We start from the raw sequence: 17106 nt of genomic DNA on the forward strand, positions 1-17106 counted from the left end.
AACCATTTGTTGTACATTCTGCCCCATTCTGAGACTTTGGGAAAGTGAACAAAAGGGAATTCTGTAAATGTTTTCTTCCCTCTGGCCTCTTCTGTCTGCCTCCCTTTTCTTTTCTCCAGGCCCTGATTTGAGACTAATTTTTCCTCTCTCTACTCTGAAAACAGAACCAGAGAGAATTAGTTCTGTTTTGCAGTTTGAGAGAGGTTATAGATTTAGTAAGGGTTTTCTACCCAAGGATGATAAAAATTAGTAATAGGTAAAGGGGTGGAGCATATGGTGATAATGGAGTGGAACAATGGATCCTTCAATGTTTATCTCCTTATTCTCTACCGCAATCTCCTTATCTCTTTACCTCCTGGTTCATAGGTCAACGCTCAACCACTGAGCCACACCAGCCTGGCTCAGTCCATCCCTTTAAGCCTATTTACATTCTCTCATATTCACAGGCGTCCTTTTTCCTCTTTATCCTCCATGGAGAGGCCACTTTACCTCCTTATCCTCTCTAACCTTCCATAAAAGCACTAAGCCTTCTCTTTCTGAAGTCTAATCATTCTTTCCCTGATTCAACTCACTTTCCCCAAATCCTTGATAGTGTGGATTTTACTAACCTTTTCATCTCATTCTAGCAGCTGTTCTTAACGTTGGTCAGAAGTCTCTCATCTCCAAGCCTGATCACCAAATCCTCCTCTTGTCTCATAGTCATTCCACACATACTTTTTGAGCATGAATAGATCAAGATGCCTGTCTTTTCCACTAATTTAGCCTTTAAATAGTAAGCCCCTTTTAAGACATTAATGGGCACCCAGGCTTCCAATCCTTTCTCTTGGGTCCAAGTACTTTTCCTTCCTATCCCCCAGTCTCACTAGTATAGCTGATCCAAGATCCAGGTGTGGTTAGCTGACTGAGGCTTTTTTTTTTTTTTTTTCTGTCCTGAAGCTGTGACATTCTCTGCATACCTGGAAGCTCTTAATGAGGGAGTCTATAAACGATGTGGAGGGAACTAGCTTCCTCAGCTGTAAATCTGCACCTTTTTATGGTTCTCCAAGGATCATTCTCTTTTTCTCCACCATCACTCTAAACTGTCCTCCCCCCACGCCAACTCCTGGGAACTTCTGAAGATTCAAGGTTAGAAGCTTCTGTAGGGATAAGGAGTATAGAAAGATGTGAATAAGAGCAGGATTTCTTGATGTTGAGCCCTGTTCCCATGTTTAACATGAGAAACAGATGAAGGGAAGGAAGGAACTTAACTGTTTTCCCTGTTGTATGAGGGCCTCTGATAGGCAATGTCACTCACATGATTATTGAAATCCATCAGAAACTAACCTCTGCCTCTCTTGCAACATTTCCACACTTGTTTTTAAACTCCAAAGAAATTACCAAATAATGGTGGAATTCACACTTTTGCAGACTCTTTGAGCCCAGGGTGCTCCCAGCTTTATTTCTTATCCTTTCTCAACTACTTAGGTGTAATTCCTTGTTCTACCACACTAGCTCTACTGGCTCTGAGACCCTGGACAAATTATTCTGTGGCTCTCTCCTGACCCTGTACCAACAGCAACCCTGTGAGAATTGATGCGTACTCGGCACAATCTGTTTACCATAGTTTGCATAGTATTTGTTCACTAAATATTAAATCTTAATTTTACTAGGTTATTTGTGGAGGGTAGAGACCTAAGTTTACAGATTTCCTTTTCCCTAAATACGTTCCAGCTTAAGGGTAAGGGATTGAGTGGATTGGGTTATGTGTATGTGTGTGTACACTACATATGCAGGTACATTATTAGGAGGTTCATAGAGTGGAAAGAGGTAGGAGTCCTAATTGCTCCCTTACCCCCAGCTCATTCGTAGGAAAGCTGACATTGTTGCCTGGGACAGACTTCCCTGCTTCAGCCTCACTAGAGAGCAGAAGCTGTAAATAGATGCCACTGCCTGTGGTGCTTAGCTTGGGGCCCCTGACATCCTCAAATGGACAGATAGAGTATAGGCTAGCTACTCATGCATTGGGGGGAGGATGTTGGGGATAAAAGTCATCTTGCGGTTTCTTCTGAATGTCCTCAAAGTAGGAAACAGCAGTAGGGGAAGAAAAAAGTTTTAGCTCAGGTAAAACGCTAGGGGTAGGTGTGGATACAGCAGCTCCTTGGGAGGACACAGTGTGTAGCACTTTTCTCTCTCAACCTCGGTCTTGTAGTTTGATCTAAGGTGGGGTCATTCTGTAGATAAAACTAACAAGACAGAGGAAAGCATAGTGGCATATTGAACCTTCCATGGCCCTGTCCCCCCCATTCTGGATCAGATCGATGTTGCAGTAGCTTTTCTTCCTTTTTTTTTTTTTTTTTTAAATGTAAGGGAAGATTCCTTTGCTACACCCAACTCTTAAGCCTTGGAAGTGTGCTCTAAGTTCACGGGAGACATTTCTTGAGATGCTTAACCACTTTTGGTACACTGGCAAGGTGAATGGCCATGTTAGCTTGGTTTGTGGATTTTGGTAAAACTTTGTTGAGGAAGCCTAGGATCAGGGAACTACAGAATAAGAAAAACATTAGCAGGATGGTCTCAAGAGCACTCTTAGATCTTCCATTCTTAGGAAGCTGGGAGAGGGTTTTGTAATCTTTGGGACTGTTTTGATAAAGCTCTCTAGAGAGTTGTCTTAGGTCCCCTCCCTTGGGCTGCGCATCCCAACCATCACCCCAGATGACCATAGTCGTTTTCCCTTGCTCCATCTTCTTAGTTCTTGAGCACAAGGTTACGTCCTCTCAGATCCTCTTCTGTTCCTGGTCTGAGGTATAAATGTTGGCGCTTGGTTAGGGAGAAGAGCTCATCACTGAATTCTAAATTCTTTGACTGCTTTTATTTTTCTTTTTTCAGGTTCAAGTGCTGGATTGTGTCATGTGACCATCCCAAAACTCAGAGCACCCTATGGCCATCTTTGCCCTCTGTCACATAACTTGAAAACTGCCTGATGGCCTTTTTGCAATGGTTCCCTCCAGGAATCCTTGATCTCAGTGAAAAAGTCCTTTCCCGGCATTCCAGTGCCCGTCGGCCCCATACTCCTCAGACACCCTTAACAAACAAAGGCAATCACGCACACAGTGTAACAAATACACAAAGTAAATAATAATTACACTAATTATGATCTGAGGGCACTGGTGAGGTCCACACACATCATAAGGTGGGAGGGGGGTGCTAGTTCCCACTAGGCCACTGGGCTATGCCCCCAGCCTTTTTGGGGGTGGGAAGGACCAGGGAAAGGAGACTTCAACTCACAGACTTATGTTCATAAAAGACCCTCCCCCAATGGTCTTGATTTGGTGGTATTAAAGGGACATATTCTAAGTGTCCCCAAATCTGATGCCCCAACTCTATAGAATTCGTAGAGGGAAGTCATCTGATACCTATTGCCAAACCCCCACCCTGTGCCAAGATCAAGAGGCATGGGCATTTGACCTTGGAGAAGGCATCTTCTGTTCTTCACTTCTCTGTTCCTCTCCTTCCACCAAGAAAAAGTGAATGGTGTTGCCGGTTCTCCAAGATTGGGCCACAAGGAAGGATAAAGAATAGAGTCAGAGAGGAGAGGCTGGGGATTAGCATAGCTGCTGTATGTGAGGAGGCGAGTTGAAATGCTTAATAGCCCCTGCCCATTCCTATACTGAAACACCGTATCTCACTTTTTCACTATGGGAATGGGAATAAGATACCAAAGCTCACCAACACTACCTTCCCAAGGGTGATCACATACCTTTGCCCCTTCCACTGACTGGACCAGGTGGGAGAGTCATGCTCTTGGGAAAAACAAGCCTTCCTGGTCAGCTCTCCAGCTTGGGCTTAACTTTGTTCAGTACCGTTTGTATCAAGAACCATCACTACTGGCTCTACTTAAGAATAACAATTTTACTGAAGGTTCTTTCCCCCTCCTTTCCTGACCCTCTAGGCTCTTGCCTGGAGCCAAGAAGTCTGGTGGTGAGGTATGGATAGGGTGTGGATCAGGAGATTCTCAGCTCCTTGGCTTCAGGCACTGTCCAGCTGGGAGGCAGAGGGAACTTGTACTCTGAAGCCTGCGACTCCTCTAAGCCTCACATCTCTTCGCCACTACTCTGGTGCCCTGGTTATCTGTCCCACAGCGAGAGGTATTTTATGTCCATAAAGTGCCCGTGGTAAGTGCTCAGAATTCATCTCTTGGCTGTGGCGGGTGCTGCTATTTTTCATTCCATCGAGGGGAAGAAACTGAGGCACAGTGAGTCCAGAGGAGGGTGGGTCAGGAGGAATGAATAGGCCCAGCTAGTGACTTGGAGTGGTAACCAATCCCTGCCTGCTTCCTAGCCTTCCAAACAAACCAGGGAGTCTCCATCCTTCCCATCCTCTCCTCTAATTGGCCTTGTCAGATGCTTTTACCCACTGTATTGTCCCCATCCCTGCTGCCAGGTACTGCTAGATTCCAAGAATAAAACATAAAAATAATTATAGACACTCTGCTCCCTTATTCTCCCCCCTTCCACCCTGAGCTTTGGGGTTGAGGGACTAAAATGTCCCCCCCTCCAGAATCCCTTCCACCTTGGTCTGCTGGCTCTATTCCTTAGCCCAGAGCAGTAATTTGGATTCAGATGCCTTGTAACCATCAGCCTCCTCATTACTCCTTTCTTAACCCCTCCTAACCCTTCCCAGACCTCTCTCTACTCTTCTTTTCATTGACCTGAAGATAGAGGCTCGGAGCAAGGGCATTCCACAGGCTCTTTGGTCTCTCTCTTGGCTGGGGGGAGTTGGGGCATAAACAGGCCACAACCTCTTGGTAAATAACTCAGTACTATGAGGGTGGACCTGAGGGTTAGTTTCGTGGCTCTCATATAGATCCTGGATGTTGAAGGCTGGCTCTTCCAGCTCCTAAACCCTAACCGCTTACTGTTTCCTTGACCGCTGGAATTCAGTTCCACCCCTTTGGCTCAGGAAGGTCAACTAAGTAGGGTGATTATGGATTGGAAGCTTCACCATATGTCAGCCCTCTTGTCCTTTACTCCCATTCCCAACCCTGGAGGCTTTATACAAGTGCTTAAGTAGGTGGGTATTGAGGGAGGACAGGGTTTAGGGAATAAGGGACAAATGGGGCACAGTGAACAGGGGCCCTTCTATTTCAGTAAAGCCAAATACCAAAAAATGAAAAGTCTCAATAAATAAATAAATAAAATTCCAAAATCCTCACTTTTGCTCCTGCCCTCACTTCCTTTCCCCTGGCCACTGCTAGAGAGAGAGAAAGGGAAGAACTAAGAATGGATTTTTGATTTCCTTTCCTACTGAAAATGGTAGTCAGGGGGTCTCCCCAAAACATACCAAGCCCCTCACCTTGCCAGTGGAAGAAAGGAGGCTTGGTATGGGGCTTTCTCTTATTACTCCCTTTCAGTTTCTTTCTCATTATCTCTGCCTAGTCTGTCTCTTCTGCCTCTCCATCCCTTTGCCTTCTCACTGCTGCTCTTAGTGTTCCTCTGTCTCTATCCCTCTGCTCTACCTCTGTCTCTATGCCTCTCTGTCTTCTTGCCAAACCTTCTCACCTGCAAACCTCAAACACTCCCCACCTGACCTGTCCCCTCCTCTTCTCCTTTTCCCCCAAACCCCTCACCCTTCAATCCCCACCTGCCTCCCTCTATTGTATTGCACACTGCTTGGGCAGGGAACAAGATGTGATGCTCATGAGAAGAGGTGGAGGGAGATCTAAGGCCTGTGGGGGAAGGGGGTCAGGGCTGGGATCTAGGGGTAGGGTCTGTGGAGGAGGCATCCTCTGTCCCCCACCTTAGGAGCAGCCACAGCGATCTACCACCATGCCAGGGATCTTGCCGTAGATAATTTGCTGCTTGTCATTGAAGTAGAGCATGTTGATTGGGGACATCTTGGTGGGAGTACAGCAGGGCCCAGCAGAACCTCTTGGATTAGCCTGTTGCACCAGGTGGGTGTGCGGATACTTTTGCATGAACATGTACTCGCACTGGCCCGAGCAGTAGTTGGCCTTGTAGCGTTTAGGTGCGATGATCCAGTCCCAGCCGAAAGCCTCAAAGTCCACTGTGAGGGGATATCGGCAGCAGCGGGACTCACTCGAGTGCTCATCGCAGTCCAGGCCCAGGTTCCGCCGGGACCGCTTTGTGTTCTCTAGGACTCGAAGCTCCATGAAAGGGTGCTGTGATGGGAGAGGAGAAAGAGATGTGACAGGGTCCTGAAGGGTTCGTACTCAGTGTCCTTTCTCATCTGCCTCAACAGGGGCATGAGAACAGGGACCACTGCTCAGCTTTCCCACTGCTCCCATTCCCAACCAATGCCTTCTGCCCACTTTTCTTGCCAGCTAGCCATCTCTCCTTCAATTCACCTTTCCTAATTCCTCTCTTGGCAACCTAACTCTCATCAGCCCCTTGGCCAGAGGCCTCATCAAGAGTCCATTTTGTGTTCCCACGGATCTCCCATTAACTCACACCTTCACCCCAAATCCAGTTTTCAGTTGTTGGCCTGGCTTGGATATCTGAAAAGTGATAGTTGCCACTCCCCTCCCAAACGCCTCCTCTAGAATCAGCTTCTGGCCCCAGATAAATAATGCTAGTCCCCAACCCTCTTCACATTCCTGGTCTACTTTTTCCAGCATCCCACCTCCTCAGGGCCAGGTTACACATATCCGCCACCATCTCAGGCTCCCTGCTCACCAGCCCCTCAGCTCCTGGCCCCAGAGAGGTGACAGCCAGGTCTGTGCCACTGGGATCAAAGGCGTTGATCTCGATGCCCCAGTTGCTCTGTGGCTGGCGAAACCAGCTGTGTAGCACTTGCTTGAAGTCGATGCTCTGCCAGTGGCCGGAGCGGGAGTGCAGCTCAATCTTGAGTGATCGGATACGGATGTGACGTCGGCCTCCCCCCCCTCCCCCAGGAGTCCCTTCCCCAGTTAGGGGTTTCAGCCGCAAGATCTGCAGGTAGACTGTGGCTGGGCGGGGCACGGGCCGTAGGTACACCCACAGCTGGGCCTTTAGTACCTTCGTGAACATCACCTTGGGGCTGAAGTGGAAATGACAGCAGAGAGGGCTGCCATCTGTCTGCACCGCAGGGTCCGCTGATAAGAGAAAAGGGGGTACAAGGTTAGCAAAAGTGTTTGTGGAGGGGGTCAGCAGCCCTGGGTGGCACTGGCAACTTGGACTCCTCAGTCTGAGTTTTCCAGTTCTTCACCCTTCTCCCAGGTCTGTCTTGTTGACTACAGTGTCACTGGTACCCAGAACAGTGTCTCTCTTCTTTTTCACTGTACGATGACTGCTCTATCAGGTCTTACTGATCTGTACCCATTCCCTAATCCAGTTGCCCTAATGCATAGTTCTCCTCTACAGGAACCTGCAAAGATGGTTATTAGAGATTCTTCCACCTGCAGCCTTCTCTTTCTCCAACTTTCCCCAACATAATAGGGCTCTAACTTCTGAACCTTTGATACTCTTCGAAGAAGCCAAACCTCTGTCCTCACACCTGCTGTCCTCAGCTCACCTTGTCCCAGTTTTGCTCTGTTTTGTCTGGTGGCCAGGCGGGGAACCTGGCATAGCACCTCCCCACCAAAACACACACACACACACACACACACACACACACACACACACACACACACACTATAAAACAAAACAGATGGCCTCAGAGTGGATAACTCATGGTCCAGATAGAGCACATGGGCTAAATTTATTTCATGAAGTAAATCAGATCTAGGCTTCCTGGCATCATTCACACTAGAACTAACACGCCTGGAAGACGAACTACTCAAGCACTCCTGTGCATTTGATTCTCCCATTAACCTGGAAACCAGTTTTCTCAGCTGCTTCCTCATCCTCATCACCATTACTACCTCAGCTTTTGAGAGGGAAATACTACCTCTATGTTGTTTCCTCCTACTTGCCCAAAGCATCAGAAATAATATTCAGCACACCAGATTAACTGTAATCAGTCTTTTCTCCCCTGAGCTTCCTGACAAGTGCCAGCAACTCTTCGCAAAGGTTAACATCCAAACTTTACATTTTGGCCCATTTCCCCTTGTTATGGACCATAAATTGATTCTTCTTGGGTCTAAAAGATGATTCTTAATATCTGCCTCTGCTTCCATTGCAGCTCCTCTCAGTTCCCTTTCTAATCCCTTAAGTCAGTTGGAAATGCCTTAAATCGTGTTTTCATTGGGCAGGAATAGCCATCTCACTCTAAACGGACAGAGAGGAAGAATTGGGAAGGAGCTTCCAGAGCCATGTAAGAATGATTAGGAAGTCACGTCCATATATATCATACCCAGGTCTCTGAGTTCGGCATAATCATGGAGGACTTAGCATCTGTGGTCGGGGTCCCACCAGCATTCCCCCACCCCCACCCCCACCCCCACCCCAGAAGAAGGAGGGTCCAAGTGAGATGGGGAGGAAAGTGCTTAATGATCTTCATATATTCAGGACACAAGACACCAAGTTCCTCTGCAGCTTCCTTCCCCTTGGTTCTTCTCTGAGATCCCAGGGCACTGGTTGTGCTCCCAGTTACTCTCCCGCTGGAGCTGTGGGGTGCAGTGGGGTAGGGTTCCAAAGTGGAAATTCAGAGATCAGGAGAGCCAGGGCAGGGGAGCTGCTGGTGAGATGGGGGGAGTGACAAACAAGCCAAATAGCATACTGTGCCTAATTTCAGCATAAGGATTGTCTTATTTTCCTGTGTGTCTTCCCCATTAGGAACTAATCTCCATGAGTGTGAACACTGTGTTGATACTGTGTGTTTTGCTCATTGTGGCTCCATAGTACCAGGCAGTGTTCAATAAATGCATGCTGAATGAACTCCCTAAACTCCCGATCTTAAATTATACCGGCCAGTGCCTGAAAGTCCTTCCTGACATCTAAACACTGTCCTCTGACTACAATTGAAATGGGTTTAATCACTGCCTGACTTCTCATTAACCAGCATCTGACCTTACTCACCAAACTTCTGAGTGATACAGATAATAATCCTTGCTCCATAGGAGTGCTGAGCATTAAATAAAGAATGGGGGAAAAGCAGTAGCTTCTCAATAAATGTTGGTTTATTGTTAGTTTTCTAAGCTGACCCAAGGCTTTAGAGATAGGGGACTGGGCCCCAGGGCCCCATCCTAAGTCTCTAGGCAGAGTCCCCCCACCCCCACCCCAGGGAATCACCATACACTTCTCACCCAGTGGATGCGGGGACAGTCAGGTACTACCAGGGGATAGGACTAAAACAATGTGTGGAGAAAGAAAAGGAAAGGGGAGAAGATGAGAGACTGGAGATAGTGAGGGAAATAATAGAAGAGACTGTTAGGGATGAAGGCAGTTTAGAAGAGATAGGCAGAGAAATAGAGGGCAGAAGGAAGAGAAGGGAAAATCATGGTAGAGGAAGAAGAAATCAGCTTGGGATTTGGAGACTACTGGGAGAAAAGGGGGAATTTAAAGGAGTGGGTGGAGGTTAAGAAGCAAAAGGAGGGTGGTAGCTAAACCTAGTGGGATGAAGAGAAAGGACAGAAGGATACACTGGGAGGAACAAAGGAGAACCAGGTAGAGCCACGGAGGGAAACAAGGGGCTTGAGAGAGTCCCCAACACACGCATAGGCCCAGCTCCCAGGGGAGGGGAAGGAGCCACATCTGTGTTGGATTGATCGGGTTGGTGGCAGGCAGCAGGTCAGGTTTAGTAGGCGGTGCTGGTCTGGAGAGAGGTCATTGCACTATTTTCAGTAAAAGCCCAACCCCCTCACTGCTCACCACCTCGCCCTCCCCCCCACTCACATACACACTCTTCTAACCCCGGCTGGAAGGCCTAGGGGCAGGAGGTTGGGCTGAGGACCGGGGCCTCTTGGTGTAGGGAGGAGAGAGAAACTGAGGGGCTGGGCTTGGCTCCCAGAAGGGCAAGGGGGCTGGGTTCCCAGGATGAAGGCTGGGGTGGGAGAGCCTAAGAGGGTGGAGGGAACTAGGGCAGGCACTGCAGCCTAGGAGAGGTGGGGGCTGGGGTCCAGGGTTGAGGACTGGGGGAGGGGAGGAGGGGGAGGGGAGCGGAGGCCATCTCTGCTGACAAACACCTCCCCCGATTAGCAGAGCACAAGTCTCTTATTAAAGCGGGTCCCTGGGGATTAGACTATAAAAGTCTCTTTTTCCTTTTCCCCTCTCTCCCTCCCCTCCCCTCCCCTTCACTCCCCCTCCCTCTCTTAAGAGCTCAGCTTGGCTCTTAAAGGGGACGTACAACACCTGGCCAGAGACCCAGTCCCTAGTTATCCACGTCCTGGGGTGGCATGAGGGTGTCCTTCTCTCTCCACCCGTGATCCAGCCTAACCTGCACTTCCCAATCCAGGCATGCAGAGTCCTAGCCGTTTCATTTCCCGCGTCCCTTTACCAGGGCTAACTCTGGACTCAGGCCCATTGGTTAAGGGATGCTGGGGATAGAAAAGAGCAAGGGAAGCCCACAGCTCTATCACCCATCTGGAAATCCTCAGTACTACTCCACATAGACCAGAGGATCTTTTCCCTGTTCATCTTCCAGCAAACTCTTTTCCAGAATTCCTCCATAACTGTTTCACAAATCCCCACCCCCATCGCTGCCCTCAGTCAATCTCACACTAACCCTAGCTTCTATAAAGCAAAAGCTTTAAGAATAGAAGGAAGACTGAGGGAAACCCAAGATCAGATCCCAAGCCTTCACCTCCACCCCACCCCAAAATTAATTTCCTAGTTCTTTGAGTTTTCTTTTCTTTACAACCCTGACCCAGTACTGTGGAGTTAGAGTCTGCAGAAAAGCTGGTGGCAGTATGAAGCACTCTGCCTCCCAGATGCACACCTGGGTTCCTGTGCCTCTCCCATGGGAGTGGGCCACTAGGACTCTCCTCAGCCCCCAGCTTTTTATGACCCATCTGCCAATAAAACATCTCCCCCTCTTCTGTTCAGAGCCATAAAACCGAACAGTTGTGTGTGTGTGTGTGTGTGTGTGTGTGTGGGTGGGTGGGTGGGTGTGGGTGTGGGTGTGGGTGTGGGAGGGGGGTACTTTGCCAAACCTCTAAGAGAGGGCCTGGTTCCCTGGAGGTGGGGGGCAGCGGGGGCGGAGTAAGGGGGAGACCTTAGTGGGGGAGGGGAAAGGGAGTCGTCTGACCCTAGGGAGAGCAGGGGAGTTTGGGGATGTTGAGGGGAGTGTTGGCCTGGATTTTCCAGGCCATAAAATTTCAAAGCAGCACAAGTCTATTAACATGTTCATCTTTCCTCTGGCCAGGGGCTTGGATGCCTGGGTTCATCCCCCCTCCCCATGTATTTCTTTCTTTTTCTCCTTAGGTCTTCCTCTCTCTCCTCAAGTCTGGGTGCGGGTAGGGGCTGGTGAATAAGAGATGGAACACTAAGGTTTGAGCAGCCAAACTGGTGCCGGTAACCGCAGCGGCATGGAGTTGAGTTCTCTGAGCACAGTCAGTACCGAGAAGGCACAACTTTTCTGTCCCTTAGGGAGACCAGGTGTCAGAGGGCTCCTGGTGGAGTGAGTGCCAGTTGGGCTACGTACCGGGAGAGAGACAGGGCTTTGGGATCTCATTCCTGGGAGGGAGAGAGGAGCACTCGGTTCTCCGTAGCCCGGTGGGCGCGTTGCGGAGCCCAGGGTTGGAACGGTGCAGAGTGGGTGCCGGAGGCATTGGAAGGCAGAGAGCACTGCAGCCCTGCCACGACCGCGGGGCCGGAAGCCTCCAGATTCCGTTCTCCAGCCTCTCCACACGGCTCTTCAGGACTCGGTAGCTGTCCCTTCCCCGGCGCTGGGGGCGGGCCCCGCTTCTCCCGACTCCCGCTAACACCGGTCTTCCTCTCACCCCCCGGGGTAGAAGGCGCTACCTTGCAATCCTCTGGACTTGCCGCCCCACCCCCTCCAGGGACGGGGCGTGCACACAACTCCGCAGCTCACCTCCACCGCTAGAAAAACTTATGTGGAACAGCCTCCGCCCCCCAATCCGTCAAGTTTTCGCAGAAAAGGCTTCCGGGCCGGAGCAACCGGGAGCGCCCCGCTCCTGAGCAGGAGGCGCTCACTTGCCCAGAGCCCGGGTCAGCACACCCCAGGTCAGCACACCCCACCGCTCGCGCCCGCCACGCACTTACTCTCCTGGGCCATGCTAATGACAGTCTCCGTAGTGGCGTGGTACTCGTCCTCCTCCAGGAAGTCCTCGGGCTGCAGCGCGTCCCCCTGGAAGTCGTGCAGGTCCAAAATCTGCTGCAGCGGAGGCGCCTTGGGCAGCAGCTGCTTCACCACCTCGCGGCTAATGTTGGGCGCCTCCTTGAGCCTCAGTTTGCTCAGGATCTGCGACTTGATGCTCTCCAGGCGCAGCTCGCGGCTGTGCTGCCGCCACACGCACACTGGGCAGCCGTCGGGCTCGGGCGCCGCGGACGCGGCCGGCCGGCTCGAGCGCTCCCCCCCGACCCCCGCCGCCGCCGCCTCCGCCGCCGCCACCGCGGGTCCCTCGGCCGCCTCCCCCCGGGGCCGCAGCTCCAGGGCGAGGAGCAGGAAGCCCAGCAGCAGCGGGGCCGCGAGCACCATGCTGGAGGGGAGGGGAGGGAGGACTGGGGGGCGGGGACGCCGGAGTCCCGCGGGGAGGGGGCGGAGGGAAAAGGGAGGGAGGAGGAGGGGGTCCCGGCGGCGCGGGATTGGGGGCTGCCCGGCCGAGGGGGACCCGGGGGGGCCGGGGGCGGCGGGCTCGCGGGCGGGGCGGGCGGGCGACCGGGGCGGGAGGCTGGGGGGGCCCGAGCCCGGGCCAGGCCCTTTATAGCCCCGGCCCCCGTGTCGTCAGCGGCCGCGATTGGCTGCGGAGCCAACAAAAGAGGCCGCGCTGTCATCCGAGGCGAGAGAGGGAGCCGGAGAGAGCCGTGGAAAAGGGAGAGAGGGAGGGAGAGAGGGCCCAGAGAGAGATGGGGAGACCGCGATCTTGGGGTGGGGGAGAGGAGAGGAGAGAGAGAACGAGTCAGCGACCAAGGGAAGACAGAGAGAGAAAGAGGGAAGAAACCGATCAGAGGGACAGAAATAGAAAAAGCAGGAGGAAGAGGAGAGAGAGACAAAAGGGAGGAGGGAGTCAGAGGGGGAAGACACGGACAGCAGAGACTTAGCTAGAGAGACAGAGAAGGAAAGATCAGGCACAAGTAGTAGGGGAGTTAGAGTGGGGAGAGTCAGAGGCAAAGATGAGAAGAGATGTATGGCTAGCCAGGGGGAGAGAGGGAGGTCTGCAGAGCCAGCCCTCAGAGGTCAGGTGTGCAGAGAGAGGGAGCAGAGGCAGAGGAACTGATGGGACAGGGACCAGAACCCTGGGGAAGAGAGGTGGTGGAGGGAGAGGGGCCGAGACTTGGCTATACCAAGGAAGCCCCTGAGGAGGTCCAGCCAGAGGATCAGGGAAGGCAGAGATGAGAAGACAGACTCCTGGGGGAAGGAGAGACAGCACAGTGACAAGAGTCAGCCTGAGTGGGAGCATGGAGAGCATGGGGAGGAGAGGGAGCGTCTGAGTCCAGAGGAGCCCTAGCTTAGCCCCAAGATGTTTAAAGAAGGCATGAAGGGGAGCATCAGGGAATCAAAAAGAGAAAATGGAGGGATTAGATTAGACATGGGGGTTAGCCAGAGAGACTAGGAGCTGAAGGGACAGGGACAATCTGAGAAGGTGGAGAGGTGATTGGGAAGCCCTGAGACCAGAGGAAGACTTAGCTGGGAAGATGTCATGAGCTTGAAATTGAGGCTTGAAAGGGATAAGGTAATTAGCTGGTTGGAAGAGGCAGGAAGGGAGGGCCACTGGGGGAGGAATGGGAGGAAGCAGCGGCGAAGACCACTATGCTTGCAGAGGAATCTGCATCTCGGGATTCCTAGCTATACTTTAGGGTCTGCAGGTCTAGAAATCTGAGCAGGGGCCAGTCGTTTTAGGGGCGAGAATAAGAGAGAGATCTGCCCTCAGATGCCTGAGTTGGAGAGACAGCAAGTTGTAAAGAGGGAAACCCAGATATGGAACCAGTCCCATATCAGTGTGACCTTGGGTACAGCAGAGGGCAGAGTAGATTGCCAAGTACTAAAAGACTCCCGAAGGGCTTAGCTTCTGGTTCTCAATACCTCTTCCCAGGCCTCAGTTTCTCCCGTCTTATTTCTTGATTCTAAAGTCCTGGCGGTCAATAGACAACCAATAGATTGAAAATGTTTAGGAGACTGGATCTGGCTGGTTTCCTGGCATACACAACATTTATTGAACCAATGGAAGAACATTATTGGGTTTCTCAGGCAGAATAGAGAGACATTGGGTTCCTCTCTGGATTAGAGCCCAATACGGTGTCTTAAAGTTGTCTTGATGAAACACTAGGTATAAGGACAGAGTTGGACTGGGGAGCTGGAGTGGAATTAAGGAATAAATTGGTGGTCTAGGTGTGAAAGATGCCAAGATAAATAAGATAGTCCCTTTCCTTAGGGAACTTATAGACTAGACAGGACACTGGATGAACAGTACTGGCCAAATCTCCATCTGGAAGTCGCAAGGTAGCTCAAAGGTTAGACGGGATAACTAGAATACTTCTCTCCCTCTCCCTAAAATGCGTCCCCTTCCTGATGTTTTTCATTTATAGTGAATGACATTCAATCATCTAGTCCATAAACCTGATGTCACCTTCATTTTCTTTCTCTCTCTCTTTTTAAAATTTTTATTCATTAATTTGAGAGAGAGAGGGGAAGTGGGAAAGGAGAGAGAGGGAGAGAGAGAGACAGCGATTTGTTGTTCTACTTATTTATGTGCTCACTGGTTGACTCCTGTATGCACCCTGACTGGGGATCAAACCTGAAACCTGGCACATTGTGATGACGGACGCTCTAACCAACTTAGCTACCCATTTCTCTTGATCACCTGAGTCTTTGTACAAGTTGTTTCCTCTTCCTAGAACAACGCCCCCTCCGACCTCACCTGTTCACACGCACACACGCAATCTCTTGGCCATATTCACTTTTTGCTCAGTGCTCAGTACAGATGAGATTTTAGACACGTCTTTGAGAAGTCCATTCCTGACTCCCAAGTTTGGAGTAGATGCTCCTCCTAGCTCATCTGCACCATTTTGTGTGCCTTGGGGGTTAATCACAAAGCTTCTAGAATTAGGCTGCCTGGTTTCAAGTTCCTGTTCTCCCCTTTTTCTGACTGCGTGAACTTGGCTCTATGCTTCAGATTCCTCACCTATAAGATGAGGAAAACAATATTGTATCTATTCCATAAGATTACGCAGATGAACTGCCCGACACACAGTTCCAAATGAATTCATTAGTCATTACTGTTAGCCCAACTTACCACCTTACTTTTTTTTTCCACCAAAGTAGTCTATTCTTAACTGCTTTGAATAAAGAATGAATGAACCCTGCTGACTGGATCTGGTCAGAGCTGGGTTGGAAAGAGAAAACTGTATTTATGGTCATGAGGAGTCATGGGTACCTGCCAAATACCAGAGAGCAGGAATCAGGCACAAATTCTGAGACAGAAAGATTTCCACCTCCTGTTTGCTCCCCGGGGTCCAAGACGGCACTTAATCCAATGAATAGGGAAGAGTGCCATCTGGTGTTAGATTCTGGAGTTGCTACTTCTTGGAATGGGACTAAAAGCCTTTTTTTTTTTTTTCTTTTTGTTTTGAATTCCTTACATATTTTCACTTTAGATTTCTAGTCCAAAAAGTTCTATATCATAATGCATTAAGTCTTGTTCCTCTCTCCCTAGACCCAGTCTCGAGAGGGGAGCCCTGCTGCCTTTGCGGAAAAGGAGTTGGGAGAGATCTGAACATTCAGATCTTTCCTCATCCCAATACAGGCTAACCAGGGTTTGGGGCCCCGCCCACTGTCCTGATCTCCCTGGCAACTGTCTTCTAGCCAGGGGTGTCGCTCTTCCTGCGTTACCCAAGCAACCTTCAGGCCCGCCTCCTTCAAGGTCCTGACTGGTTCATAGAAAATGTGGGTCGGGACCTAAGGGAGGCATTGAGGTTTGAAGAGTGCGAGCTGCCGGGAGAGAAGTAGGAGGGTTTCAGTGGGAGGGAATGAGCTATCAGGAGCTGCTGAAGGAAAGAGGGGCTTGTGTAGCCCCTGGTAGAGAGTCCATTACATCCCCAGGAAGGGGTCCTGCAGGTCCTGGGCGCTAGTCACCAGGGTTCAGACCAGAGACACCTGGGCCACTCTCAGAGCTGACCCCAGAATGGGGACCACCGCGCGCGCGCGCGCACACACACACACACACACACACACACACACACACACACACTCTGCCTGTCAGCAGAGCCGGGCTCAGTGGGGAGAAACTTAGAATCCCTAGTTTTCTCTCTTCTGCATTTTTCCTCCTAAAGACCCTATTTTTAGCGTCAGTGGACTCATGTCCAAGGCATGGCAAATCTTTCCAAGGAGGGGGTGGGCTGGGTCCCTGAGAAGCAGCTGAGGGAAGAGGGGCTTCCCTTCAGGGCTTGCTTCCCCCTCCCCGACCCCAGCATAAGCCTCTTGGGGGTGTGGTGTGGGGAGGGGGACTATTCTGGGCTGGAGGTGGTCTGTTGGTGGAATGGACCTCTTCCAGGTCTCTGCCCACAAACCCTGACTCCCCCGCCCCCCCTTCCCAGGACCTCACTGTAATTACCATCCTCTCCACACCACATTCTAAACCCTATAATTATCCTGCCCAGATCCGCCCTGTTACCAAGGCCCTCGAAGAAAAGTTGGAAGTTGGGAGGAGGGAGCCAAAGAGTTAGTGTTTGGGAGAGGTGGGATACAAGTGGGGGACTCCCTGAATCATTTGGAGTCACATCTTCCTTTGCCTCTGGCCTTCTGGAAGACACCCCCAGCCCCATAATTTCCCACTTATTCTCTTAGGGTAGACCCAGCCCTCCAATTCTTTCCCACCTTCACTCTCCCCAACCCAGGCCTAACCTCCTCTGCCTGCCTTTCTCACCTACTGCTCCCTCTCCAGGCCCCTGCTGGGGTGCTGCTTGGGGGCATCAGCCAAAGTTGGCCCCATTGACCAGCTATGCAGGCAGGAGGCACCACTATTCCAGCTGCTGGCCAAGAAAAGGAGGGGTCTGAGTACAATGCCTACTTCAAGGACTTCAGAACACTGGCAGATGTGCTGACCCCAGAGGTGACAAAGCATGACCTGGGCTG

General features: G+C 50.9%; 1 protein-coding gene across 2 annotated transcripts; it reads right to left on the reverse strand.

Annotated features, from left to right (window-relative positions):
* Window positions 1-2829: 2829 nt before the first annotated feature.
* On the reverse strand, window positions 2830-12513 carry GDF11 (growth differentiation factor 11; the record flags this gene model as incomplete). Of its 2 annotated transcripts, XR_013960288.1 has the most annotated exons (4): window positions 2872-3060; window positions 3445-6157; window positions 6672-7069; window positions 12078-12513. XR_013960288.1 is itself a non-coding variant. In XM_080662687.1 (3 exons), the coding sequence occupies 3 exons, from the start codon at window positions 12511-12513 to the stop codon at window positions 5777-5779; spliced, it is 1215 nt and encodes a 404-aa protein (XP_080518813.1). In that variant the 3' UTR covers window positions 2830-5776. The 2 variants fall into 2 exon arrangements, 1 of the variants encoding a protein (XP_080518813.1); XM_080662687.1 differs by having other exon boundaries at window positions 2830-6157.
* Window positions 12514-17106: the final 4593 nt, after the last annotated feature.

This window comes from Plecotus auritus (genome assembly GCF_963455305.1).
Source record: "Plecotus auritus genome assembly, chromosome: 3".
NCBI lineage: Eukaryota > Metazoa > Chordata > Mammalia > Chiroptera > Vespertilionidae > Plecotus > Plecotus auritus.